Source organism: Amblyraja radiata, chromosome 17 (assembly GCF_010909765.2).
Source record: "Amblyraja radiata isolate CabotCenter1 chromosome 17, sAmbRad1.1.pri, whole genome shotgun sequence".
Lineage (NCBI taxonomy): Eukaryota > Metazoa > Chordata > Chondrichthyes > Rajiformes > Rajidae > Amblyraja > Amblyraja radiata.
The window spans coordinates 29,615,569-29,642,621 of NC_045972.1; the positions used below are offsets into that span (position 1 = coordinate 29,615,569).

Sequence of the window (27,053 nt, forward strand, 5' to 3'; positions counted from 1 at the left end):
TGTTATATGGACGTAAATGTAGATGGGTTGGTGAGTAAGTTTGCTGGTGACACCAAAATTGGAGGAGTTACGGTGAGTGAGAAAACTTTCAGAAGATACAGCGGGAAATAGACCAGCTGCAGAAATGGCTGGAGAAATGGCAGATGGAGCTTAACCTGAGCAAGTGTGAGGTGGTGCACTTTGGGAGGTTGAATGTAAGGAGACAGTCAATGGCAAGACCCTTAACTGCATTGATGTGCAGAGGGATCTTGGAATCCAAGTTCATAGCTCACTGAAGTTTGCAGCACAAGTACCAAGATGGTAAAGAAAGCATATAATATGCTTGCCTTCATTGCTAGGAGCATTGAATATAAAAGTCAAAAAGTCATGGTGCAGCTCTATAGGATTTTGGTTATCTGCATTTGGAGTATTTTGTGCAGTTCTGGTTGCCCCATTACAGAACAGACGTTGTAGCTTTAGAGGTGGTGCAGAGGAGGTCTACCAGAAAGCTGCTTGGATTAGAGAGTTTCAACTACAGGCAACGGTTGGATAGACTAGGATGGTTTCATCTGATACATCAGAGGTTGAGGGAAGACAATAGAAGTATATAAAATTATGTGTGGCAAAGATGCAGTAGACAGTCAGAATCTTTTTTTCCCAGGTTGGAAATACCCAATGCTGGAGGGCATGGCCATGAGGTGAGAGGAAAGGTTGAACGAGATGTGCGGGGCAAGTTTTTTTACACAGAGAGTGGTGGGGGCCTGGAATGCATTGACAGTGGTGGGGGTGGAGGCAGATATGATAGTGGCGTATCAGAGGTTTTGGATAGGCACATGGAAAAGCAGAGAATAGAGGGATATTGACCATGTGCAGGCAGATGAGAACATTCAGGAAGGTATTATATTCGGTACAAACATTGGCTGAAGGGCCCATTCCTGCGCTACACTGTTCTATGTTATATGGCCAATAATAACTCTCAAACAGCATGAGTAAAGCTGATTCTGGTCGTTATGTTACTGGCCTCTCTGGAATCTCAGTAGTGCAGGTAAACTGCCCATATCTGACAAGGCATCAATCTCAACATATTTGAATGTTTGAGATCTATACAGAATTATTTTTTGCCTCTTTTGCTGCCTGGGTGCATTGCAGTGAAATACAATTATATCTTGTTAATTTGTTCTCAATGGTGAGTGGTCAGAGAAACTCCTGGGAAATGAGGTCATTGTATCAATCTCATCAGAAGCAACATGCATCAAATCTTGCCAGTCTTTCACAGACATGATCGTATCCCGATTCCTGCAAGGCAAGTTGATTTGCTACTGGCATCGTATGATTTGTGAAATTGCAAGCCGTATCTTCAATGCTCTTTGACTGTGTAAAACCTTTGTATACTGTGCCATGACTGGCATGAGAATATCATAAAAGTCCAGGTGATGGTTGAACATTTTTCAACATTTTGCTCGGTATACAGTCAGTAAACCTAGCTGCATCCATTCCTTTTTTTTTAAGAAAGGGCATGCTTTGGGAATTTTGTGGAATTTATGCAAAACATAAAGGTTGACCGTGACGACACAAGAGATTGCAGTTGCTGGAATCTTCAGCACAAAGCGATGGAGGAATTCGAAGGGTCGGGCAGCATCTGTGGAAGGCGACTTTGGGCCGGAACCCTTCTTTGGATCAAAGAAGGTCTGAGTCTGAAGAAGGGTCATGGACTGAAACATTGTCTGCCCATTCTTTCCACAGATGCTGCCTGACCTGCTGGGTTCACCTAGTACTTTGCTTTTGAGGTTAAACCTGAAGACTGACAGCCTGGATAGAAAACATTCAAAAACTGAGACTACCCCCAGGAAAACCCCACCTAATGACATGTAAAGGACAATACCTTCATCTCCGTTCCTTGGCCAAGAATCTTAACACTCTGGTAGATAAGTCCATTTATCACAAAGGTGATCTCTTCCTGATATTTGATTGCTTCCCTCGGGTAGAAGGCAATAACAGCTTCCACGTTTTTCTTTGGTGCCAGGGTGCAGGTCTGGAAGTTTACATCCAGGTAGGAATTCTTCGGGAACAAGCATTCCAGGCTTATCATAGGAAAAAAAAAAGAAGGGTGATACATGCTGCATTCAGAGGTGGACAAACAAGGTGCAAGCACATTTCAGGCAATACTGTTACAGGAAATCCTGTCTAATTTCTATGAGGACCTTCGCAGAATAATTAAGAGAGTGCAGAGGCCTGGGAAACATTCGGTACTCTCGACTGCGCCACACCAATCTGCATTTCTATCGAGGTTTGGACTACAGGTTGTTCTGATGTAAAGTGATTGTTGCATTCTGAAGAAACTTCATGTTATAGAAATTCGCGATATAAAGACAAGTGTGTAATGTGGGAGGTAGACCAAAATGCTGGAGAAACTCAGCGGGTGAGGCAGCATCTATGGAGCGAAGAAACAGGCGACGTTTCGGGTCGAGACCCTTCTTCAGACTGATGTCGGGGGGGCGGGGAAAAAAAAGGAAGAGGCGGAGACAGTAGGCTGTGGGAGAGCTGGGAAGGGGCGGGGAGGGAAGGAGGGGAAAAAGCAAGGACTACCTGAAATTGGAGAAGTCAATGTTCATGGCACTGGGGTGTTAACTATCCAAGTGAAATATGAGGTGCTGTTTCTCCAATTTGCGGTGGGACTCACTCTGACCATGGAGGAGGCCCAGGACAGAAAGGTCAGATACAGAATGGGATGGGGAATTGAAGTGCTGAACCACCGGGAGACCAGGTTGGTTATTGCGAACTGAGCGGAGGAACAGCACCTCATATTTCGCTTTGGTAGTTTACACCCCAGAGGTATGAACATAGACCTCCAATTTCAGGTATTCCTTGCTTTCTCCCTCCTTCCCCTCCCCTTCCCAGTTCTCCCACAGCCTACTGTCTCCACCTCTTCCTTTCTTTTTCCCGCCTTCTCCCCCCCCCCCCCCCCACCCCGACATTAGTCTGAAGAAAGGTCTCGACCCGAAACGTCGCCTATTCCTTCGCTCCATAGATGCTGTCTCACCCGCTGAGTTTCTCCAGCTCTTTTGTCTACCTTTGATTTTTCTGCAGTTCTTTCTTAAACATATCTAATGAGGAAAAGGGGTTTGTGGCTAGAGAGTTTTACACACAGAATAACAGTTATTTTTCCTGCCGGATTAAAAAATATATATATCTTTTCAATACCAATAAATATATTTTTGTTACTGCACCTACCCCTTAGTCCTTGTGTTTTAGCTACATAAGTACAGTATAGGGAGTTCTCCTCTGTCCAAAACATAACAGAATTGTATTCTTACTGCCTTGTTCAAAATCAAAGGTACCAGAAGCTTCTCACAACAAAAGAAACAGATTTGAAATATAAACACTACAGTAACAGGGGAAATACATTGTCAAGTGAGCTCAGACACAGTACTTTGATAATGACTGACAGATAATTATTGGTCCAGACACAGAGGAAGAATTCATCTGCACTTATTTGAAATAAAGAACTGACAGAGCAATTGAGGCTTTGGTTTGACATCTAATCCAAAAGACAGCACCTCTGACAGTGCAGCCCTATAATGTTAGCCACCAAGACAGCACACTGGCACAGTTGGTAGATCTGAAGTAGAGTCTCAATCCGAAACGTCACCCATTCCTTCGCTCCAGATATGCTGCTAGTCCCGTTGAGTTACTCCAGCTTTTTGAGTCTATCTTCGGTTTAAACCAGCATCTGCAGTTCCTTCCTACACACTAGCTCCAGAGTCCTGGTTCAATCCAAACTTTAGTGCTGTCTGTGTGGATTTTGCGTGATCTCCTTGTGGCCATGTGAATTATCTCCTGGAGCCTCAGTTATTTTCCGCATCCCAAAGATGTGCCAGTCAGTAGATTAATAGGCCATTGTAAATTTCCTTGGTGTGTGGATGAGTGGTAGAATATGGGGGTAATTGATAGGAATGTGGAGAGATTAAAATAGGAATGAGTGTAAATGGGTGATTGATGGTCAGCACACAAAGGACCATTTCCGTGCTGTCTATTTATGAGCCTATCCATGGATTTGGACATCAGAGCGCAATCTCCTTTGAGGCAAGATTGCATACGGTATTATGGTTAAAAGAGTCAGAGTCAATGTTTTTTTTATTATTATGATGTACAGTGAAATTCTTTTTTTGCATCAGTAAACACAGCAGCTCGACTCTTTCGGGCCACTGAGCAATATGGTAAAAAAAAAACTATAAGGCCTTAGGATAAAGTACTATTCTGATGCTCCTCTCCATGGTTTACTACTCTTGACCTGTGATTTTCTAACCATTATGATGTCTTCTTGTTTGCTTGCAGAAAGCCAGAGTAGATCTTCCTTTCCGTAGATACCTTCACCTTTTATTTCATCAATCATATCTCAACGATTTTAATAAGAATGGAGAAGACATGATTAGTAATTTGGCAGAGGATTCTAACGTGGGTGATATTGTGAATACTGAAGTTGGTTATCAAAAATTACAGCAGTATCTTGATCAGTTGGATAAGTAAGCAGTGGAATAGTTAATGGAGTTTAATGCAGATAAATGCGAGGTGGTGCATTTTAGGAAGTCGAACCAGTGTAGGACCTTCACAGTGAATGACAGGGCCATATGGAGTGTTGTAGAGCAGAGGGATGTAGGAGTACAAGTACATAGTTCCTTGAAAGTGGCGTCACAGGTAGCTAGATTGGTCAAGAAGGCATTTGGTACATTGGTCTTCATCATTCAGGGCACAGAAGCTGTGATATTTTGTTACATTGCTGCAAGATGCAGTGAGGTAGCATTTGGAGTATGGTGTTTTGGTCACCCTGCTATTGGAAGGATGATGTTAAGATGGAAAGAGTGCAGAGATTTACGAGGATGTTAACAGGACTTAAGGGTCTACACTATAGGCAGAGGTTGGGCAGGCTACAACTTTATTCCGTGGAATGTATCAGGATAAGGTGTGATCTTCTAGAGGTGTATAAGATCATGATGGGAATAGATAGGGTAAATGCATAGTCTTCTACCACGAGTAGGGGAATCAAGAACCAGGGGACATAGGTTTAAGGTGCGAGGGGAAAGATTAAATAGGAAATTGAGGGGCATCTTTCTCCACAGAGGGTGTTATGTATATGGATCGAGCTGTCAAAGGAGGTAGTTGAGGCATATGCTATAACAATATTTAAAAGGCATTTGTAGATGCGCATTGATAGGAAAGATTTTGAGGAATATGGGCTAAATGCAGGCAGGTAGGACAAGTGTAGATGGAGCATCTAAGTCGGCATGGCGAAGTTGGGCTGTTTCCGTGCTGTGTAACTTTATGACTCTTTGACTAATTAATATTTGAGAACAAGGCAGTAAGAAAGCTGCAGCACCACCATGTGGCCACTCAGAATTGTGCATTGATTGTGACTATTATGAGTTTAGTTTTACTGATAGAAAGAATTGTTTAAAAATGTAATTAAAAATGTGCAGGAAAGTTGCCAGTGATAAGATCATGAATGTGACAAGAACATGCAAAGAATCAGAATGGGAAAGCAAAAACAGAGTGTGCAAATTGGGATGAGGAATTAAAATGCAGCAATGTCACATGCAGTACTTATCATTCAAAGACAAAGTCAGTCGTCTTCTTTTCATCTTTCTAATGAGTACTAATTAAAAATTAAAAATCTGCCAGCTTTATCTGCTTTGGGAGACTTTGCTGCATTAAAAAGGAGCACTTTTTTAAAGTTCGGAAATGCTTCATACTTGAGCACCGATCCTGCATTAAACACAGGAAGATGTAGAGTGAAGAACAAGAAGTGTTTGCACGATTGTAGAAAGGAATGGGTTTGGATTTTAGTTGAAGATTACATCATGACCTCAGGGTCCATTTAAATTAAAATAAGGTCTTCCTGGCTGCTTAATACATGTCAGGCCTTGTGCAGTCAAAATCTTCTTATAAGATAGCGTTAGTCTATGTACCATACGAACAATTAAACCAATGTTGATGATACTTCAGGGAGTTTTATGCTGCGAACCCATGACTTCATACCCTTAGCAACCAACATTTAACCACCCATTTTAGAATCTTGCAGTCAATCAGAGAGGAAAGACCTTCCACCAGCCTGGATTCTTCTTTTACCCAAGTCCCAGCCTCACTGATTAATAAATCAAATGCTTGTTCAGTTACTCTTCCAATTAGACCCAGCTTCAAAAACTGACATCTGAGCGTGATAGCATGGCTGACATTCTCTAAACTTCAGCTGGCTTTAATGTCACCAAGCTGACAAAGCTAAATCAGATCATAATGGCACAATGTTGCTGTCACAGCCTTCATCCATGTTTTCCTTTGATGGACAGTCATCTCACACAACTTTGAAACCTATGAATGGCTTGTTTCACCTATAAAACCTAGAAGAATATTCAGTCCACAGTGTCAAAGGCAGCTCACTGCAAAAGCAATCTAGAATCAATCTTTCTCTCCATTTAGCTCTTGTTCTTATTTTGCTTCAAACACCTCACTCATTTTCTCTGAAAAAAATGCCTCAATTACTCTTTCTGAAAAGGTATCTCGCACTCGAACAATTGTCTGTAGTAATGAAACGGTTAGCACAGCTGCCTCACACTCCAGTGACCCTGGTTTGATGCTCATCTCCAGGACTGTCTATGTTCCCCCTGTCACCTCATGGGATTCCCCTCCATACTACGGTTTCCTCACACAGCCCAAAGATGTGTGGGTAGGAAGCTTAGTTGACCACATTAAATTGCCCCAGGAGGCAGGAAAATCATGTGGAGCCAACCAAGTTTTGGAGATACACGAAGAATAGATGGTTGCAGTTACGCTGAGAGAGTGCAGAGGAGATTTATCAGGATGTTGCCACATTGGTGGACTTTAGTATGTAGGAGAGATTAAATAGCCTGGCACTGCAGATGCTGCTTTAAACCGAAGATAGACACAAAAACCTGGAGTAACTCAGCGGGACTGACAGTATCTCTGGAAAGAAAGGTCGAGATCCTTCTTCAGAAATAGGCTGGCCTTGTTTTTCTTGAAGCCAAGGAGGCTGAGTGGTGACTTGATAGTAGCATGTAAGATTATGAGAGGCATAGGTAGGGGAATCTGTCAAATAAATTTCCCATGATCGGGATATCAAAACCAAGAGGGCATATGTTTGGAAGAGGTTGTGAAGTGGATCTGTGAAGTAGATCGGTGTGAAGTAGGGGTGGCACAGTGGCGCAACAGTAGAGTCACTACCTTGCAGCGCCAGAGACCTGGGTTTGATCCTAGAATTGTAAATTGTCCCTTGCGTGTATAGGATAGTGTTAGTGTGCGGGGATCGCTGGTCGACGTGGACTCGGTGGGCCGAAGGGCCTGTTTCCACGCTGTAACTAAACTAAATTAAAGATCATTTATATGGAAAGTGGTTAATTTCTGCAATCACATGTAATCACTATGTTAATGAGGCAATTAGACACAGACTTAAATAGGCAAGGGATATGGTCCTAATGTGGGAAAATGGGATTAGTGTAATCGGTAAAAAGGTCATCATGGAAGGGCCCATTTCTGGGCAGTACAACTCTATGACTCAAATTCTTCTAGGAAATCGATCGGGATTGTTACCCTCAGAAATAAATATTGTAAACTTCAGTAGTGATAAATTAATAAGGATTACTTTCTTACCTGACTTGTTGGTCCTGTTTATTGGTGATGATCAGGGCCTTTTTGCTAGGTGTCATGCCAGCATTATAGATGAAACATGGCCCAAAATCATAGGTTGTAAAGGACAAGTGAATGCTTGGAATTACTGTATACCCAGTCAGGGCACAGACAAAAACAGGTCCTTTATGTATCTGCAGACAAGAGGAAGGTTCACAACATTAAAATTGTAACACTCTGGATGTGTAGTAGATTGGTTGATCAATTTATGGGCTACTTGCAACAGAACTGTCACACTGATACCCAGCAGATGTGGTTATCATTGAGAAGCACCCACTTCCAACAAAATCTTAAGGTTCAAGATTTCAGATTTAAAGAGTGTTTTTTTGTCATACGCACCGCAACACATGAATTTCTGATTTGCTGCAGTTTTACAGACACAATAAATACAACAACAATAATAAATTATCAGTTCCTATGATGTTTAATGTTCTGTTCTAAATGAAGAATGCATGCTAAATAACCATCTGCAATATGGCAAAATAATAAAAATAGGAAGTTGGTACATAGGGGAATATTCATATCCTATTTCTTGTTCATACATTTCTGAATCTCACTGCTTGTTGACAGTGAGTTTCACATAGCCGTAATTAAGTAGTTTGGCATTGTACCTGTTTACCACTGGATATCTTCCTCCAAAAATAAATCAAAATGGAAATCTTTATTTGTGAAGACAATCAAATCCATGGAATTAGAACAATGGTTTAAGGTAAATTTACAACTGCGAGCCAATTAGAAAATTGATCCATCCACATTTATTTCAGAGGCTGTTGCAGGTTGCCTTCTCTTACTGACAGACTTCAGTATAATAAAATACACAAGTGCTTAATTAACTCAGCAGGTCAGGCAGCATCTCTGGATAACATGGATGGATGATATTTCTGGTTGGGACTCCTTCAGATTCCAGCCTGAAGAAGAATCCTGAACCGAAATGTCACCTATCCATGTTCTCCAGAGATGATGGCTGACCTACTGAGTTACTCCAGCACTTTGAGTGTGTTTTTGTAAACTAGCATCTGGAAATGTCTTGTAACTTCAGCACACAGTTCTGATTCAGCAATCTGTGGTCGTGCATGTGGGTCTTTTCTTAACTACCTTCAGTGTTAGTTTCACATCCTTTAGCACCAACTTGTGATCAGGGTGGAACTCGATCTTTGCTGAGGCATTGTTTCCTGCTTCAATTCTGTTCTCCTTGCATGTTAGTTTCAGACAGCTCAAAGATCTCGGAGGACCAGTAAGCTCCCATTCAATGTCAAAGTTAAATGTCCCATTATTTTCAATGACAAAATAATAGGAAATCTGGTCATTCAGTTCCACCTGCAAATAAATTGACAACAGTACAGAGATCACAGACTCTTCAACATGTCGGTTTAATAATCCATCTTTCATCTCATCAAACGTATAGCAGTTTACTTAAAAGATAAAGATCATCAGGTAGAAGAATAGCTCAGGTAGTAGAGTCTCTGCCCCACGGCGCAAAAGACCCAGCTTCAACCAACCTTAGTTGCTGTTTTTGTGGAGTTTGTACGTTCTTTCTGTGACTGCATGAGTTTTCCGAGGTGCTCTAGTTTCCTCCCACATCTCAAAGACATGTGCATTGGTTAAGAGGCCACTGCAAATTGCTACTAGTGTGTAAGTGAGTGGTAGATTTTGTAAAATTGATGCGAATGTGGGGAGAATAGAAAATGGGATTCATATCAAATCAGTATATATGGGTGTTGATGGATGGCACAGACATGATGGGCCAAAGGGCTTGTCTCCATGCTGCATCACTGTGTGGCTCTCTGATTATTTTCTCAAAAGGTAATGTAAAAAAAAATAGTGAAAATATGGAACCCCCTCACCTGTTGAAAGTTTGATAACTGCAACTAAAATACATATCAATCAACACCCAGTGAGAAGATAAATAGGTTTGAAGGTTTAGGGTTTCCCCTAAAGTTTCCCTCTGTGCCTGTGGAATAATTTTGAGTATTCTGTTAGTTTTTAGGAAGATATGGATACATCATTACAGCTGAAGATGAAATTTTGTAGAAACCGGGTGATGAAATGTAAATTTCACTGACATATTAACCAGTTGTTTTTGAAACTCTGTGCTATAGTTTAACTCAGTCATTTACGAGGTTATGATGTGCATGTTAATAATATGTTAAAGAAATACACAATGGATTTTACCACAATACAATAACCGGTCGTTGCAGAGGTCATGAATTTTCCAGTGGTGAGATGTAGCAAGCTGAAGAGCAAAGTCTCATCAGTACAAGAGCAATCCCCAAGGGCATACTCTGCAACTAAAGGGCCTGTCCCACCAGCATGCGACTGCATGCGGTGAGCGCGACCTAACGTGGTCACTTGGGCCATACGGCCTCGCGGGGCCGGTCCCACTTCGATCGCCGGAGCCGTATGGAGTTGTGTGGGGCTGGTCCCGACATTGCGCGGGGCTCCGAAAAACTGACACTATCTAAATATTCCGCGCGGCAACGGCCTGTAGGCCCGCAGCCGCATTGAGGCCGTACACACTGCCTCGACGGGCGTACGCACCGTCTCGACGCCGCATGCACCGTCTCGACGCCGTACGCAGCATCTTGACGGCGTACACCCAGTGCGTGGCGTTGCGCAATGACGTCACCGCCCGGCGTGCCGTTGCGTGATGACGTAACCGCCCGACGCCGTGCGTCACCCAAATTCAGTCGGCCCGCCTCCTGACCAGCTTATTGGTGAGTATGATGTCGGGACCAGCCCCGCACAACTCCAGACGGCTCCGCGGTTGGAAGTGGGACCACCACGCGAGGCCGTACGGCTCAAGCCACCACGTCTGGTCACGCTGGACGCATGCAATCGCATGCCGGTAGGACAGGCCCTTAACTCACTGCATTCTCGGCAATTAACGCCCAGATCATTCACATAGTTTTGAACATCTAACATTCCTGCACAGATATTCCACACCATCTCCAGCAACCATTAAATTCACATCATTCATTTCTATAAAAACAATTTTGCTTTGGAATAAGGTTAATATCACTGGCGTGGTGGATGACTCAGAAATGTAAAGAAATAATTGCCCTCTCCACTGACTTAAATACACACACGTGTGGGCACACGCTCAAATGTGCGAATCGTTACTTCGGGTATGAAGGACTAATTATTGCATTATCAATAGATCTGAGAGATTTTTAAAGGTAAATATCACTTCTTTGTGAAGCTATGGATGATATCTGCCACAGCTTTCATGTGAAATATGAATGGCCTCTTTCCATGTGGCATCTCGTTGTGGGTTTCTGATTATTTGGTGTTGAAGGGGTTGATTGAATTGAATTGATTGAATTGATTGAATTGAATTGAATGCCTTTTTGTCATTCAGACCTTACGGTCTGAACGAAATTTCGTGCCTGCAGTCATACATACATCATACAATAATAACAACAATAAACACAAATTAACACCACCACAGTGAGTCATCCAAGCACCTCACTGTGGTGGAGGCAAAAATCATAGGGCTGCAGTCTCTTCCTTCCTCTTCTCCCTCTGCGCTGAGGCAATTCCCCATCGGGCGATGGTACAAACAATCCCGCGGCTCACCGAACCCCGCAACGGGCCGGCTCAAACACCGCGGCCCGGGGTGGTCGAATAATGCACCATTATTCATTATATAGTAATCATTCAGTACTAACCTCTCCGAAGGAGATTTCATTGATGTTCTGTTGACTGAGTTCAGTCACAATACCATCACTGGCTTCACACTTGACTGTAATATTCATGCGGTAAACATGCATCTTAACATTTAATGTCAAGGGGGCGACCTTTGTCTTGACATCACATATGACATTGAAGCTCACATCTCCCTTGATAGTTGGAGTGCAGGAAAAAACAATAGGTGTTCTGTGGGAGAAGCACACAGGCATGAGTGGGCTGCTTGCCACAGACTACATAACAGTTTCATGTCAGAATACAGAACGTGTACACCTCATTCTGCCTGATTATGGATAAATTAACAGTTAGGACACAGGCCATCTGTAAAATGTCAGATATTTTCCGAACAAACATAGTTCACTCTGATGCGATTATGCAGTACATTCTGCCAGGTCACTGATCACCAGGAGCTGAAGGGTAGAATTCCAGAGAGCAACTGCTCTCAGATTTCTCCGGCTCCCACTTGAATAATCCACCCATCATCCTGAAACTCTACCCCTTATTTTAGACTCTGGAGAAACAGCCTCTCTGCCTCTCAGTCTATATTATCACATTCTCTCTGAACCTTGTGTGCCTCCATAAGGTCATCACATTCTTCTTGGTGTCTTGGTGATCACAGGGTCTTGGTGAGACCACACCTGGAGTATTGCGTATAGTTTTGAATTGAATTGAATTGAATACCTTTATTGTCATTCAGACCTTACGGTCTGAACGAAATGTTGTGCCTGCAGTCATACATACAATCATACAATAATAAACAACAATAAACAAAAATCGGTCTCCTAATCTGAGGAAGAACATTCTTGCCATAGAGAGAGTACAGAGAAGGTGCACCAGACTGATTCCTGGGATGTCAGGGCTTTCATATGAAGAAAGACTGGATAGACTCTGCTTGTACTCGCTATAATTTAGAAGATTGAGGGGGGATCTTATAAAAACGTGCTAAATTCTGAAGGGGTTAGACAGGCTAGATGCAGGAAGATTGTTCCCGATGTTGGGGAAGTCCAGAACAAGGGGTCACAGTTTAAGGATAAAGGGGAAATCTTTTAGGACTGAGATGAAAAAAACATTTTTTACACAGAGAGTGGTGAATCTCTGGAATTCTCTACCACAGAATGTAGTTGAGGCCAGTTCATTGGCTATATTTAAGAGGGAGTTAGATGTGGTCCTTGTGGCTAAAGGGATCAGGGGGTACGGAGAGAAGGCAGGTACAGGATACTGAGTTGGATGATCAGCCATGATCATATTGAATGGCGGTGCAGGCTCGAAGGGCCGAATTTTCTATGTTTCTATGCTTCTGTACTTGGTATATTGAAACCTAATTTTACTTCAGAGGAAGGAGTTCTTACTGCAACTGAACACAAGGTTTGGTGGGACCACAACTGCAGTAGGGGGTGCACTGTTTAATCACCATGCATTGAAGCAGGATTCATTCCTAGCATTATGGAATTGCCCATGTAGGATTCTGGTTGTAACTTTAATATCCATTCTTATCCACTCACAGTAAATTATCATCTCCTTGATTATCAAGACCATATTTATCTCAGTGTTACAAGTATTCAAATGCACTGTTTCCCCCTTGTTTTGAAGAGAGTTCTAAAGACTCACAACCAGTGATGGAAATGGGGAGGTAACGCAGGGCGACGCCGTTCCCCTACTTTTCAGTTTCCAGTTTCCATCCTGTGTGTGAATTTGCAGCTTTATCCTGCGCTACCTAATCCAAGGGCGAGCGAACGCGAGGCATAGTTGGGATCCGAATCTGTCCTTTGGATCTCTCTCGCTCTCTCACTCCCTCTCTCTCACCCTCTCGCCTCGGCATTCCCGGAATCATTCGGCGTTTTGCGTGGACGGCTGCATCTGCAGTTCCTTCCTGTTTGGGGGGGGGGGGTGGGGGGGGGGACCCTGGCCCATTGCAGCTCCTGGTCTGTTCCCTCCGCGAGTGCCATCTGGCTCGCTGAGTTCCTCCAGCATGCTGTGTTTTTTGTTTGGCTCTGGAGTTGAAGGTGGACACGGGGGGGCTGGGGTGGCTCAGCGGGATGGGCCGCGGCTCTGGGGAGTGGGTGGCGTTTCGGGTCGAGACCCTTCTGCAGACAATCACAAGTACTCTCACCGATGAGAGTTCAGTTCAGTCTGAAGAAGGGTCTTCTCTCCAGAGTCGCTGCCTGTCCTACTGAGTTACTCCAGCTTTATGTCTAACTTCAATTTCAAGAGTTAAATAAAAAACACAGAGTGCTGGAGGAACTCAGCGGGCTAGGCGACATCTGTGGAGGGAATGGATTAGGAGTTATTTCAGGTCAGGGTTCTTCTTCAATTGGAAGGAACTGCAGATCAAAGTGAATACCAGTATCTTTGCTGCAGATCAGGCATGATATTCTTCCAATCTAAATCGGAATTCCGATTTTATTGTTTTCCTATTTGTCAATTTTTTGTGCCCAATTATTTGGCGGACAATCAACCGCTGTCTCTAAGGGGGTCGCGTACAATCACCGACCAGCTTCCCTTAAAATCAACAAATCGGGCTCCTCCCATCCAATCAGCCGCTGTCTCCAAGTGCATTGTGTCCAATCACATAATGCGCTGGTCACTTTGCGGCCAGACACAGTCTCCGAGGGGCCTTTTGATCAATCACCGACCTGCTTCCCTCACCAAAGCAGACGATGGATGCAGTCAACAGAGAGAAAGAGAGAGAGAGAGAGAGAGAGAGAGAGAGAGAGAGCGAGAGAGCGAGAGAGCGAGAGAGCGAGAGAGAGCGAGATGCAAGAAAGCATCTATGACATATAATACACAATAAACTATATTATAAATACACGATAAACAAGTTATGCATTCTTGTACTCTTACATGGGTATGACCGCACATTAAAAATTCCCCTCCCCCCTTCCTTCCCCTCAGCCTCACGGACCTTAGAGTACCCCTAGTTCCTAAAACCCATTTCCATCACAACCATCAAAAGGAAATTAAATCACCTCACATATTTAAAAAATGACTCCTCCCAACCTGTTTCTATGTTTTCAACAAATAGAAACATCTTCTTCACATCCAATCTGAAAGTTACTCAGAATTCTGTCTTTTTCCAACAAGTTTCCTCTCATTCTTCTAGAGATAAAGTCGAGCCTATTCAATGTTTCCTTATGAGGTAGGAACAAGGAAGTGCAAACGCTGGTTTAGAAAAACAGACACCAAGTGCTGGAGTAACTCGGCAGGTCAGGCAGCATGTGTACTAAGGAACTGCAGATGCTGGTTAACACCGAAGATAGACACAAATTGCTGGAGTAACTCAACAGGCCAGGCAGCATCTCTGGAGGAAAGGAATAGGTGACATTTTTTGTCTACAGACAAATTCAGGGGAGGGGGAAAATAGAGATATAAAAACATACAAAGAACAAATGAAAAGTTTGAAAAGGACAAATCACAGGCAGCACTGATGATCAAGGAAAAGTGGAGCCCACAATGTTCATTGTTGGCTGTGGAGAAGGTGATAACAAATGGCTAAACAGTGAAACTAAGCAAAACAAGTTCATTTTTGGGTCATTTTAGACCCTTCTTTAGACTGAATCTATGGCGGGGGGGGGGGGAGGGGGGGGGGGGGGCGGGGAGGGCAGGGTGAGGGGGGATAAGTGGGAGAAGAAAGCTTGAAGAGAGGATGAGCAACGTTTATAATTCAACAATGCTGCACCTCAACAAATTGCCCGTGCAAGTAGAATTAATGGAAAGTGCCTGTTCAACATACTGGGTAACTACACATCTGAAACAAGTTCACTTGAGCCTCAGTAGTTGAGCAACAGTAAGCAGATGAGGCTTGTGTTTACATGTCATTGGAGGTTAAGCACCAATGTATTATCAGCTCATTCAATGAAGCATGTGAGGAGGGGCCTTATAATTAACGTCTAAAAGACTAAGATCTTCTGTGGACCTCCTCCAATTGCACCCTACTTTCATCCAACTATAAATGCTCTTGGCGAGACATTGGAGAATGTGGAGCACTTCCTATACCTTGGGAGTCACCTATCAGCTTAGGCAGGTGTCAATGATTAAATTCTTCACCACCAATTTCAGCAGCTCTATGCCTCCTTGGAGAATTGCAATATTTGTAGCTCATGACCATTCAGAGAGGACAAGGAGAATTCTGGAGTGTACTAAAAACCTCAAGTCTATTCATCACAAGTATCAGAAACATCCTGTGATTATTGTAAGGAAAAGATCATCTCACAAACAACCCATCCACTCACCTTATCAAGCAACTCATGTGTGTCCAGCAAGAAGTCTGCAGTTCCTACATTGGCCTCTTTAGCCACTAGTGAACTGACAAAACCTGATTGGTTGCAAGTCATCATCAATCCCAGGTTTCAGAAGAAGATTTAACTGAACCATTGCTTCCCTACATTTATATTCAAATCTCTTCAAAATATACAATGACAACCCTTTAGTTTTCCAATTCCTGTGCCTGCATTCCTGCCTTTTGCCATTTATGTACAAGGTCCTCTGCATTTCAGAGCTCTGCAATTGCTCACAATTTAGAAAATATGTTTATTTTTATTCTTTTTGTCAACATGGACAATAGAACAATGATATTGTGGACATTATGGAGTCTATTTGTCAGAGGGACAAGACAGGGAGCTCAATGTTCCAAGGTTGCAATATTTCAAATATGCCAGGGAGGGAGGTAAAAGAGGTGGAGGAGTTGCTTAAAGGCCCTGTCCCACTTTCCTGAGTTACTCACAAACTTTCCCGAGCTTTCGCCTTGATTCAAACTCGGAGAATTACGGTAATAGCCATTCGGAGGTACCCGGGGCTATTTTTTTAACTCATGGACATTTTTCAACATGTTGAAAACATGATTTACCCGATGCCCCGAGTTCCTATGGCTGGCATTACGAGCCGCTACGAAACAACTACGGACTCCTATGGCCTCCTACGAGCTCGTTACCAACATTCCCCGAGTTCGAATCAAGGGGAAAACTCGGAAGAGTTTGTGAGTACTCGGGAAAGTGGGACAGGGCCTTAACTAATCAGTAGTCAGAGAGGACATACTGGAGGATTCATCTACTGAGGAAATATAACTAGGGCTCAAACATAAGAAAGACACAATTGCTCTAGTGCGATCATATTATAGGCCTCCCAGTAGGTAGTGACAGAGAGAGGGACAAATATGTGGACAGATTACGGAAAATTCAAAAACAACAAGGTTGGTGTAGTGGGTAATCTTAACTTCCCCCATAATGACTTGGACATACTCAGTGCAAAAGGCTTGGATGGGGCAGAAACTATTAGGTGTATCCAAGAGGGTTTCCTGAAACACTGTATGAATAGTTCAACTCAAGGAAGGACCATACTGGACCTTGTGTCGGGATATGAGTCTGGGCCAAGACAACTACTGTTTCAGTGAAAGAGCATTTTGGGAACAGTGATCACAAGTCCATAAGTATTAAGATCGTGATGAATGGACTTGTCTGGACTTTGGGGAAAAGTACTAAATCACAGATTACAGCAGATTACAGCACTATAACAGCAGCTCCGGAGAATTGAGAACAATTGTTATTAGGTAAGCACATCTGACATGCGAGAGTCATTAGTGGATCAGGATTGGCATGTTCCAGTAAGATGGAAGGATAAGGATGGCAAGGGAAGAGAACCTTGGTTGACCAAAGAGGTTGTAAATTTGGTCAAAAGGAAAAGGAAACGTATGTAAAGTTCGTAAACATAGAAACATAGAAACATAGAAATTAGGTGCAGGAGTAGGCCATTCGGCCCTTCGAGCCTGCACCGCCATTCAATATGATCATGGCTGATCATCCAACTCAGTATCCCGTACCTGCCTTCTCTCCATACCCTCTGATCCCCTTAGCCACAAGGGCCACATCTAACTCCCTCTTAAATATAGCCAATGAACTGGCCTCGACTACCCTCTGTGGCAGAGAGTTCCAGAGATTCACCACTCTCTGTGTGAAAAAAGTTCTTCTCATCTCGGTTTTAAAGGATTTCCCCCTTATCCTTAAGCTGTGACCCCTTGTCCTGGACTTCCCCAACATCGGGAGCAATCTTCCTGCATCTAGCCTGTCCAACCCCTTAAGAATTTTATACGTTTCTATAAGATCCCCTCTCAATCTCCTAAATTCTAGAGAGTATAAACCAAGTCTATCCAGTCTTTCTTCATAAGACAGTCCTGACATCCCAGGAATCAGTCTGGTGAACCTTCTCTGCAATAATGTCCTTCCTCAGATTTGGAGACCAAAACTGTACGCAATACTCCAGGTGTGGTCTCACCAAGACCCTGTACAACTGCAGTAGAACCTCCCTGCTCCTATACTCAAATCCTTTTGCTATGAAAGCTAACATACCATTCGCTTTCTTCACTGCCTGCTGCACCTGCATGCCTACTTTCAATGACTGGTGTACCATGACACCCAGGTCTCGCTGCATCTCCCATTTTCCTAGTCGGCCACCATTTAGATAATAGTCTGCTTTCCTGTTTTTGCCACCAAGCTGACATCAGACGGTGTCTTTGAAGGAATATAAAGTAATCAGGAAAGAACTCAAGCGAGCAATTAGAAGAGCCAAAAGAGTCCGTGAAATGTCGTTGTCAAATAGGATTAAAGAAAATATCAAGGTTTTCGATATGTATATTAAAAACAAGAGGGTAACCAGGAAGAAGATAGGACTGCTCAAGGATAAAGGAGGGAATTGATGCTTAGGGTCAAAGAATGTAGGTGAGGTACAAAATGAATATTTTCCATCAAGTTTGACAAGGAGAAGATACGATGATATGAGGATAGTGAGATCAGTTAAATCTCGCTCAGCACTGAGGATGGATGTCCTTCTGCAGTTGTACAGGACTCCTACACCTGGAGTACTGTATGCAGTTTGGTCTCCAAATTTGTGGAAGGACATTCTTGCTATTGAGGGGGTGCAGCGTAGGTTCACAAAGTTAATTCCAGGGATGACGGGACTGTCATATGCTGAGAGAATGGAGCGGCTGGGATTGTATACTCTGGAATTTAGAAGGATGAGAGGCGATCTTATTGAGACATATAAGATTATTAAGGGATTGGACACGCTAGAGGCAGGAAACATGTTCCCGATGTTAGGGGAGTCCAGAACCAGGGGCCACAGATTAAGAATAAGGGGTCAGCCATTTAGAACGGAGATGAGCAAAAGCTTTTTTACCCAGAGAGTTGTGAATCTGTGGAATTATTTGCCTCAGAAGGCAGTGGAGGCCAATTCTCTGGATGCTTTCAAGAGAGTTACATAGAGCTCTTAAAGATAGCAGAGTCAAGGGATATGGTGAGAAGGCAGGAATGGGGTGCTGAATGTGGATGATCAGCCATGATCACAGTGAATGGCGGTGCTGGCTCGAAGGGCCAAATGTCCTACTCCTGTACCTATTTGTCTATTATGATTATGATGATGTCTGTACTGGCCCTCGGACAGAGCAACTCATTAGTTCCTTATCTCCTTTTTCCGCAGCCTTGCTAAATTTCCCCTCATTATATATTTATCAATTTTCCTCCTGAAAAGGTCGCTTTGAAACCTAACTCCCTACATGAGGCAGTGCACTCCAGTTTCCAAAGACACAATGTGTAATATAGATATTCATCACGTCAGTATTAAATTTCTTCCCCTTGATTTTATACCTGCGATCTCTTCGTCAAAAGGAACAACCTCCCTCATTCACTCTCACCAGATCCTTCACCCTTTTATGGCAAAATATCATTATGCTGGATTTATGCCTTTTCTTTTCAATGGAGAATGATCCAGGCCTCTCCAGACTATCCTCTCACCCCAGGAACCATTCTCATAAATCTTCTCTGAACCCCTCATGTACCAAAGCCATTCTATAATATCAGTCAGAAGAAGGGTTTCGGCCCGAAACGTCGCCTATTTCCTTCGCTCCATAGATGCTGCTGCACCCGCTGAGTTTCCCCAGCAATTTTGTGTACCTATAATATCTTGTCTTGTTTTTGAATAGAGTGTACTCGTCGATTACAGGATAGGAAAGGTAACACAGTAAAAGGTAGATACTTTGTGAGCCAGTAACAAAGCTATTACCACTAAATGAAGGAGAGACACCAAAAAATTGTAAAGTTCATTTTAAAAACAAGTGAAATCTGAAGATCGGTGATATGATATGGGGAAAAGTGGTCAAGGAGCCCTGGGAAGAATAGGTCAAATGCCATCATGATGTATTGATACATAATTATTCTAAGGCCAAAATAAAATCATATTATCAACCTAAGTAACAGGATGAAATCCTGTAGAGCCCATCAAACTTCATTATTTTTTTTGTTAGTCAAAGAACAAGCTGCCAGAGGAAGCGATAGAGGCAGGTACAATAACATTCAAAAGACATTTGGACTGGTACATGGATGGGAAAGGTTTTGAATGATATGGGTCAAATGGGCAAAGGGAACCAGCTTGAATGGGGACCTTGGTTGGCATGGGCACGTTGGGCCAAAGGGCCTGTTATGTGTTGTATTACTCTATAACCCTCTCAAAGAAAACTGATGTTTCTGTAAATCTGAAATAGAATAGGAACTGTGAGAAACTCCTCTGCAGATCTGTCCTGCTGAATGTTTCCAATGTGTACTGTTTTTATTTGAGGCTTTGCAAGCTGTGTGTCGTTCTCACATCCTGCCAGCCAACCTATCTATTAGCATCTGCCAATCTGGTTACTGCACATTTGGTTCTTCCAAGTCATCATTATTAATTGTGAATTATCGAGAGTCCAACAAGATTACTGTAACATCTCACAAATTACTGATCACAAAAATCTGTTAATTAGCCAATTCCTTACCTATGCCAATATATTAACCCCATGTACTGTTATCTTGTGTACCAAAGTTCTATATGACACCTTTTTGAATGCATCCTGGAAATCAAAATACACCATATTTACTGGTTCTCCTCTGACCACCCTATTTGTTACTCCCTCAGAGATTTATAAATTAATATATCAGGTCAGCAGTTTTTTTAAATCAGATTGTTGGAAATTCCCAGCATGTTTTGTTTCTATGTAAGTATTTCTTTTTTGGTCAAAAAACCAACCTGGTTCAGATAAATCCAGATGCTAAAGGACACAGATGGCTAATGCTCAACAATGCGATGTTTGGTGCTGTGGGATCTGGTTAGTAGCATAATAAGCATTAATCATGGCTCTTTTCTTACCTGCTGTGACAGGGAACAACTCCCTGCATTGGCTCAATAATAAGAAGGCAGCTGTATCCCTTGGAGTGCACAGTGTTCTCTCTGAAAATGAAACTAAAGGGAGTTGCTTCATTGTTGACCATGTAGGCAGTCTCGTGCGCTTTGTTGCCTGTGGGTAACATAAATAGAAAGTGGGAACTGCCAGTCATAAACTAGTTGACATTGTTCATGAACTGGCAGGGAGCCATGAAATTAAAGCTGCTGCTTCACAAAGGGCGACAGCTTCGGTTTTCTAAAATGTTTCCCTTCAGCGACATATGTAATATATTTTGATTAACTAGCTACCATCTAAAAACAAGGACGAACCTTGTCTGGAAGCTCTTCGATTATTCATTACTGAGCACAGACAAACAATCTGTACTGCCACACTCTGCTGAAGAATACCACTGCCTCATAGCCCTGCAGCCACTGCACAAAGATCATAGATGTCCATCTAAGCGCTGAGCAATGACAATTTGAGTGGCCCACATTACTCAATGCAGATTGGAAAACTCACCAATCCCATCCTCAAAGAGTAAACCAAAGTGTTTCAACTCACACCTGTTATTCTTCGAAAGAGCAGACTGTGAAGAAATGCCTATTCGCTGTCACTTGGCGGTGAGGCCAAGGTGGCGGTGAAGTGACGTCAGTGGTGAAGCCTCGCGACAATGGGGCCTCGGAGATGGTGAAGCCTTGCCACGGTCGATGAGAGTGTGGAGGACCACCATGAGGGTGGGGGGGAAGAACAATGGCGGACCTGGCATGGGGGGAGGTTGGGGTGGGGTTGGGGAGAACAAAAGGAGGAGCCGGCGTGCTTTGTAACTTTGTCAGCGCCGTAGGTGGCTGCTCTTTGTATACATTTGGGTATACAAGCAAAGAATTTCATTGTGCCTAGTCACATATGACACTAAAGTATTCCTATTCCCATTCCTTCCTATAGTGGAGGTTCCACACCTCCTCCTGAGTCAGTGATGACCCGGCACCCAATTCTCACATGCGTCCAAAATACAATTGCAGCCACAACCACGGAACTCATCACATTAACTTGCCCAGCGTGATTCGTGACAGGAAGCATCTCACCTCTCCAACTAATAACTCAATGAATTGACAGACGTTAGGTCCCAATGCAAGATTTTCCTATCATAAAGAAGAAGGGAGTTTGCGTGACTTTGCTGTTAATGTTCAGTGTTTGGTCCATACATCTTATTCTTTAGTCTGCCTCGTAGTCTTTTCCTCTCATTAAATTCCTCTTTAGTTGCAATCTGCTTTCTTGCTCGCCCACTTCCTTTACTTTCCCCTTCTCATGCAACAACCCCTGCTTAAGAAGCAGATAGAGCCACTGTTCCACAGCTCCAGAGGCTCAGGTTCCATCTTGACCTCTGATGCTCTCTGTGGGGAGTTTGCATGTTCTCCCTGTGACTACAGTATGTGAGTCTCCCCAAGATGCTTTGCTTTGGAAAGACACAGAACATTGTTCTTAGTTTGTGTATGAGGAGCAGAATCTAGGGGGATTAATGCAATGTAATGGTGGGATGATTGATTAGAATGTGGAGGGAATGAAAATATGGGATTAACATAAGAGGATTTGTATAAATGGGTGGCTGGCTGTAACTTGGTGGGCGAAAGAGTCCCTTTAAATAATGTATGATTCTATAGCTACTTAGATTAGATTACCAGAATCACTGTCAGATGACAGCAATAGAGGGAATCCTGCACAATAGCTTAAACTCACTGAGGGACACCCAGATTTCCTCACTCCCATTTAGGTGTAATATACTGTTTTTGCTCCTACAATCCCATGATCTTGAATCTCTTTCCCATATCTGGAAAAGCTATTTTCTGGATCTCTCCAATCCTAGGTTAGTAGCTCAGTTCAAGCAATCCAGATGACGTGGCGCACTGGTTGAAAACAAGTTTCAGTAACGTAACCGTTATAGAGGCTGTAACATCAAGACAGACACATTGCCACCTACCTAATAATACATACTTATAGTTGATATTGGGGCGGTCAAGTGAGACTGCTGGCTCAGTGGTTTTTCCACACAACAAGAAGGGCACAGATATTTTGAACTGTGGAACTTTGAAGTTCCAGAATGATTCAGTAATGCCCAGTTGCTGAGGCACGAACTCAAATGTGACCTGGAGGGAAACAAGTGTAAGATCAAGATTTAGAATGATGGAGCAGGGCTGATACTACCACCTCTCTCCCCTTTAAACTCTCAGTCCTGAAGTGGGCTCTCGATCTTAAATGTCGACAATCCCTCTGTCCCCACAGATGCTGCTTGGCCTGCTGAGTTCATCAGGCAATTTGCATTTTGCTCCGATACTATCATGAGTGAAATCAATACCAATAGGAACAACCACAACACTTTAAAGACAAATATTCTTCAAGCTTTTAGAATAAAAGTGGCAAATTCAGAAGCCTAAAATGTTTTACAAAGTGATCCAAATCGAGGCAAGGGTGTCATTGCTGATACTAACCACCTTTCTTCCCATTTATCACTGAGATCAATTCTCATTCGGCACAGTATATCACTCCCACTCAGAAGCCAAAAATATGTACTGCGCACTGCAATTTCCATAAATTGTAGATCATCTCCAACAATTAGAGGGTAGCTAATGTTATCCCACTTTTTAAGAAAGGAGGGAGAGAGAAAATAGGGAATTATAGACCAGTTAGCCTGACATCGGTGGTGAGGAAGGTGCTGGAGTCAATTATAAGAGATGAAATAGCGGCGCATTTGGATAGCAATAACAGGAATAGTCCGAGTCAGCATGGATTTACGAAGGGAAAATCATGCTTGACTAATCTTCTGGAGTTTTTTGAGGATGTAACAAAGAAAATACAAAGGATACAAAGTACATTTATTATCACATACACCAATTGGTGTAGTGAAAGTTGACTTGCCATTGCAGCACACAAATAAAGATAACACACAACATTAAACATAAAAACATCCCCCCACAATGGTTCCCACTGTGGGGGAAGGCACCAAAAGTCCAGTCCCGTCCCCTGTTCACCCATAGTCGGGCTTATTGAGGCCTCCGCAGTCGCCGCTACAGCAGCCCGATGCTTAAAAAACACGTTGAAAAATTTGCGGTGACCAGAATGAAGCCACGACTAGTTCCGAGAATGCGGGAACTACTCACAACCATGAAGGCGATTCCTGGCAACCACCCGCGAACATGCGGCGACCTCGTAGTCACCTGTAGTCGCCTAAAAGGTCGCCTAAGCGGGACAGGCCCATAAGGAAATTTGGGCTGTCTCCAATTACTCTTACGAACTGTTACAGTATAAAGCATCCTATCAGGATGCATCACAACTTAAAAGGGCAGCATGGTGGCGAAGCGGTTGAGTTACTGGCTTACAGCGCCAGAGACCCAGGTTCGATCCTGACTATGGGTGCTTGTCTGTATGGAGTTTATGCGTTCTCCTCATGGCCTGCGAGAGTTTTCTCTGGTATCTCCAGTTTCCTCTCACACTCCAAAGACGTACAGGTTTGTTGGTTAATTGGCTTGGTTTAATGGTAAAATTGTCCCTAGTGTGTGTAGGAAAGTCTCAGTGTGCGGGGATCGCTGTTCGGCGCAGACTCAGTGGGAGAAGGGCCTGTGTCAACACTGTAACAAGACTAAACTTGGTTTAGCAGCAGCTCTGCCCAAAATAGCAAGAACTTGCAGAGAGTTATGGATGTAGCCCAGTCTGTAAAGTAATGCTATAATGTTTTAATACTATATTGTGCATCTGATATTTGTTTACTTGCACTAGCTGTTGTATTTCTATATGGCCTTATTGAACTCATGTATGGTATGATTTGACTGAAAACAAAGCTTTTCATTGTATCTTTGTGCATATGACAATAATAAACCAATACCAACAGCCTACCAAGTTGTGCACCTTTAACCTTATTACACAGAGGAATGTGCCTGCAATGCGCTCCCAAGGGAAGTAATGAAAGCAGATACAATGGAAACATTTTAGAGGCATTTAGACAGACACATGAACAGATTGGGAATGGAGGGATGTGGACCATGCTAGATAGAATTAGTTTAAGATGGCATGATGGTCAACACAAATATGATGGGCTGTAAGGCTTTTTCCTGTGCTATAATGTTCTATATTCTATGTTCTAATGCAGGCTCTGAACTGACCTCAGTCTTCCTCCCTGCTGTGATATATCCTTTTTCTGCCAGTAAGCTGAAAGCTGGTTCCCTTCGTAAATCTGGTGCAGTCTCATATGTCCACTGAAAGGAGTAGTCTTTGTTTGTTGGATTCATTATAAAGAAGGATCTATAGAAAGTAAGCAGACAGTTATTTCATGCAAAATAGCCAACACGTTGCCCAAAAGAAGTGAAGCCGATATTTAATTGCAAAGTACAATATAATTCACGACAACACAAGAAGAGATGTTTCATTGGCCCCAATGTTTGATACCAGTAAATTAGTGACATAGTGGATTAATTGGGAATGAGGAAACTGCAATCTTTTACCTGCTGAAGATGATATAGATTTGTGTCTTTAAGTAATGGTTGAGTAATGTTTGTCACTCTAAACTGTCATTCACAGCTCAAGTGCTTAGATGCAAAGGACAGATACTAAAGATAATAACAACTGATGATGCTGCAGATAAACATCCTGCTCGGCATCTGAACAACGCAATCATTATTTTTTGTTCCCTGATCCTGGCTGATCTGATGCTTCATTTGTTTGTTCCTTGAATTTATTTCTATAGATTATATGTTTCACTCTCACGTTAATGAGTTTAATGCTAATTATCTGGCACATTAATGATTTGCATGAAAAGATGAACCATTTTAGAAAAGCAAGCCAGAGTTTGTTTTCTGTTGAAGAGCAATTATTCCTTGACATCTGATGGTTTAAAATAATGGAGAAAGCTTCCCTCTTAAATTTGAAAAGGATTTTCAATTCAGTACAAAATATTGAATGGTAAATGTGAAGATTTAAATGCTTAATTTAGATGCACCCGGCCTCCTGCTCAACCGGTGAGCTCCAATGATCCGTTTCTTGAGGTAACTAGTATATATCATGTATTTTCCGCTGACTAGAGCCCAGCCGCTGTTCCCAGTCACATTAATCCCACTGTATGTGACTTTGGGGGCCACTGCAGTTCCCAGTGTGCCTGCTGCAACCCATTGAGAAAGCAGCAAGGCCCTGCTCATGAACATCCTGCAAACCTTCCAACAGCTCGTGCTGTCAAAGGTATTTCCCACTAGTTAGTCTCTCATGATTACAGCTATTTAAAATCAGAAAAATACATACATTTTAAAAAATAAATAAATTATAAAGAATTTACCTGAAACATGTTCTGAAGATGGAAATTGTTAGAAAATGGAGAAAATTTGTAATGTGGTCAACCTGAGAAACTTACATATATTACATGACTGATATAATTTAAAGGTCATGTTCGAAGAGGTGGCAATTAGTTTAGACAGGGCTGCCATCTCTCACACTTTGAGCGTGAGACTCACGCCCTCAAGCAAATTCTCACGCCCATCAGAAATTTCTCACGCTCAGTGGTGAGAAATTTTGTGAACAACGAAAATTTCAAAACTCGGATAAACTGCATGGTCCGCGAGTGTTGGAGAGCCGGGGCTGAAGGAGGGATGGGAGCAGAACCAGCGGCCGGAACAGATGCGGGGAGCCGGGACGGACGAGTGTTTGCCGGGGCCGGCGTGTCGCTCGCTGCAGCTCTGGTCATGGAGCACTCCGGACAGTGCACGTCCCGGGCGTCGGAGGCGTCGGCAGCGCCGCTGCCGCGAGAGTCTCTGTGCCAAAGGGACAGACTCTCAAAGGGAGGTAGAGAGAGAGGGGAAGGAGACAGTGAAACAGTGGGGAGAGAGAGAGAGGGGGGGGGGTAAGAGGAGAGAGAGGGGAGAGACAGGGGGTGGTGAATGGAGAGAGAGAAGAGGGAGAGGGGGGGGGAGAGAGGGGAGAGAGAGGTAGGGGAGAGAGGGGGGGGGGGGGAGGGAGGGGGGAGAGGGGGGAAGTGGGAGAGGGAAGAAAGAGGGAAGAGAGAGAGGGGGTGGAGAGGGAGGAGAGGGTAGGAGAGAATGGGAGAGAGAAGGGGAAGAGAGAGGGGTGGTAAAAGAGAGGGGAAGAGGAGGAGTGGGGGAAAGAGAGAAACGGGGGAAAGAGAGAGGTAGGGGGCAAAGAAAAAGAGATAGAGACAGAGGAGAAAGAGAGGGGAGAGAGGGCAAGGGGAAGAGTGAGGTAGGAGGGAGAAATGGGGAAGAGAGGAGGAGAGGGGGGAAGAGAGAGAGGTGAGAGGAGAGAGAGAGAGAGAGGGGAAAGAGAGAGGGGAGAGTGTGTGGAGAGGGAGAGAGAGGGGGAGAGAGAGTAGAAAGAGAGGGGGAGAGAGAGAGGGGGAGAGAGAGAGGGGGAGAGAGAGTTAGGGGAAAGTGAGGGGAGAGAGGGTTAGGGGAAAGAGAGGGGAGAGAGGGGGGAGGGAGAGAGGGGACAAGAGAGAGGGGGAAGAGTAAGGTGGGAGGGAGAG

At 43.4% G+C, this 27,053-nt stretch overlaps 1 protein-coding gene across 1 annotated transcript in view; it reads right to left on the reverse strand.

Annotated features, from left to right (window-relative positions):
• LOC116982984 (hydrocephalus-inducing protein homolog) overlaps positions 1-27,053 on the reverse strand; it is a 204,439-nt gene that overhangs the window by 27,555 nt on the left and 149,831 nt on the right. The window contains exons 44-50 of the mRNA XM_033036517.1: positions 24,691-24,829; positions 22,515-22,680; positions 20,524-20,671; positions 11,343-11,550; positions 8,770-8,991; positions 7,639-7,808; positions 1,862-2,060 (exon numbers count right to left, since the gene is read on the reverse strand). Coding sequence (XP_032892408.1) covers positions 1,862-2,060; positions 7,639-7,808; positions 8,770-8,991; positions 11,343-11,550; positions 20,524-20,671; positions 22,515-22,680; positions 24,691-24,829 — 1,252 coding nt within the window. The remainder of the gene's footprint in view (positions 1-1,861; positions 2,061-7,638; positions 7,809-8,769; positions 8,992-11,342; positions 11,551-20,523; positions 20,672-22,514; positions 22,681-24,690; positions 24,830-27,053) is intronic.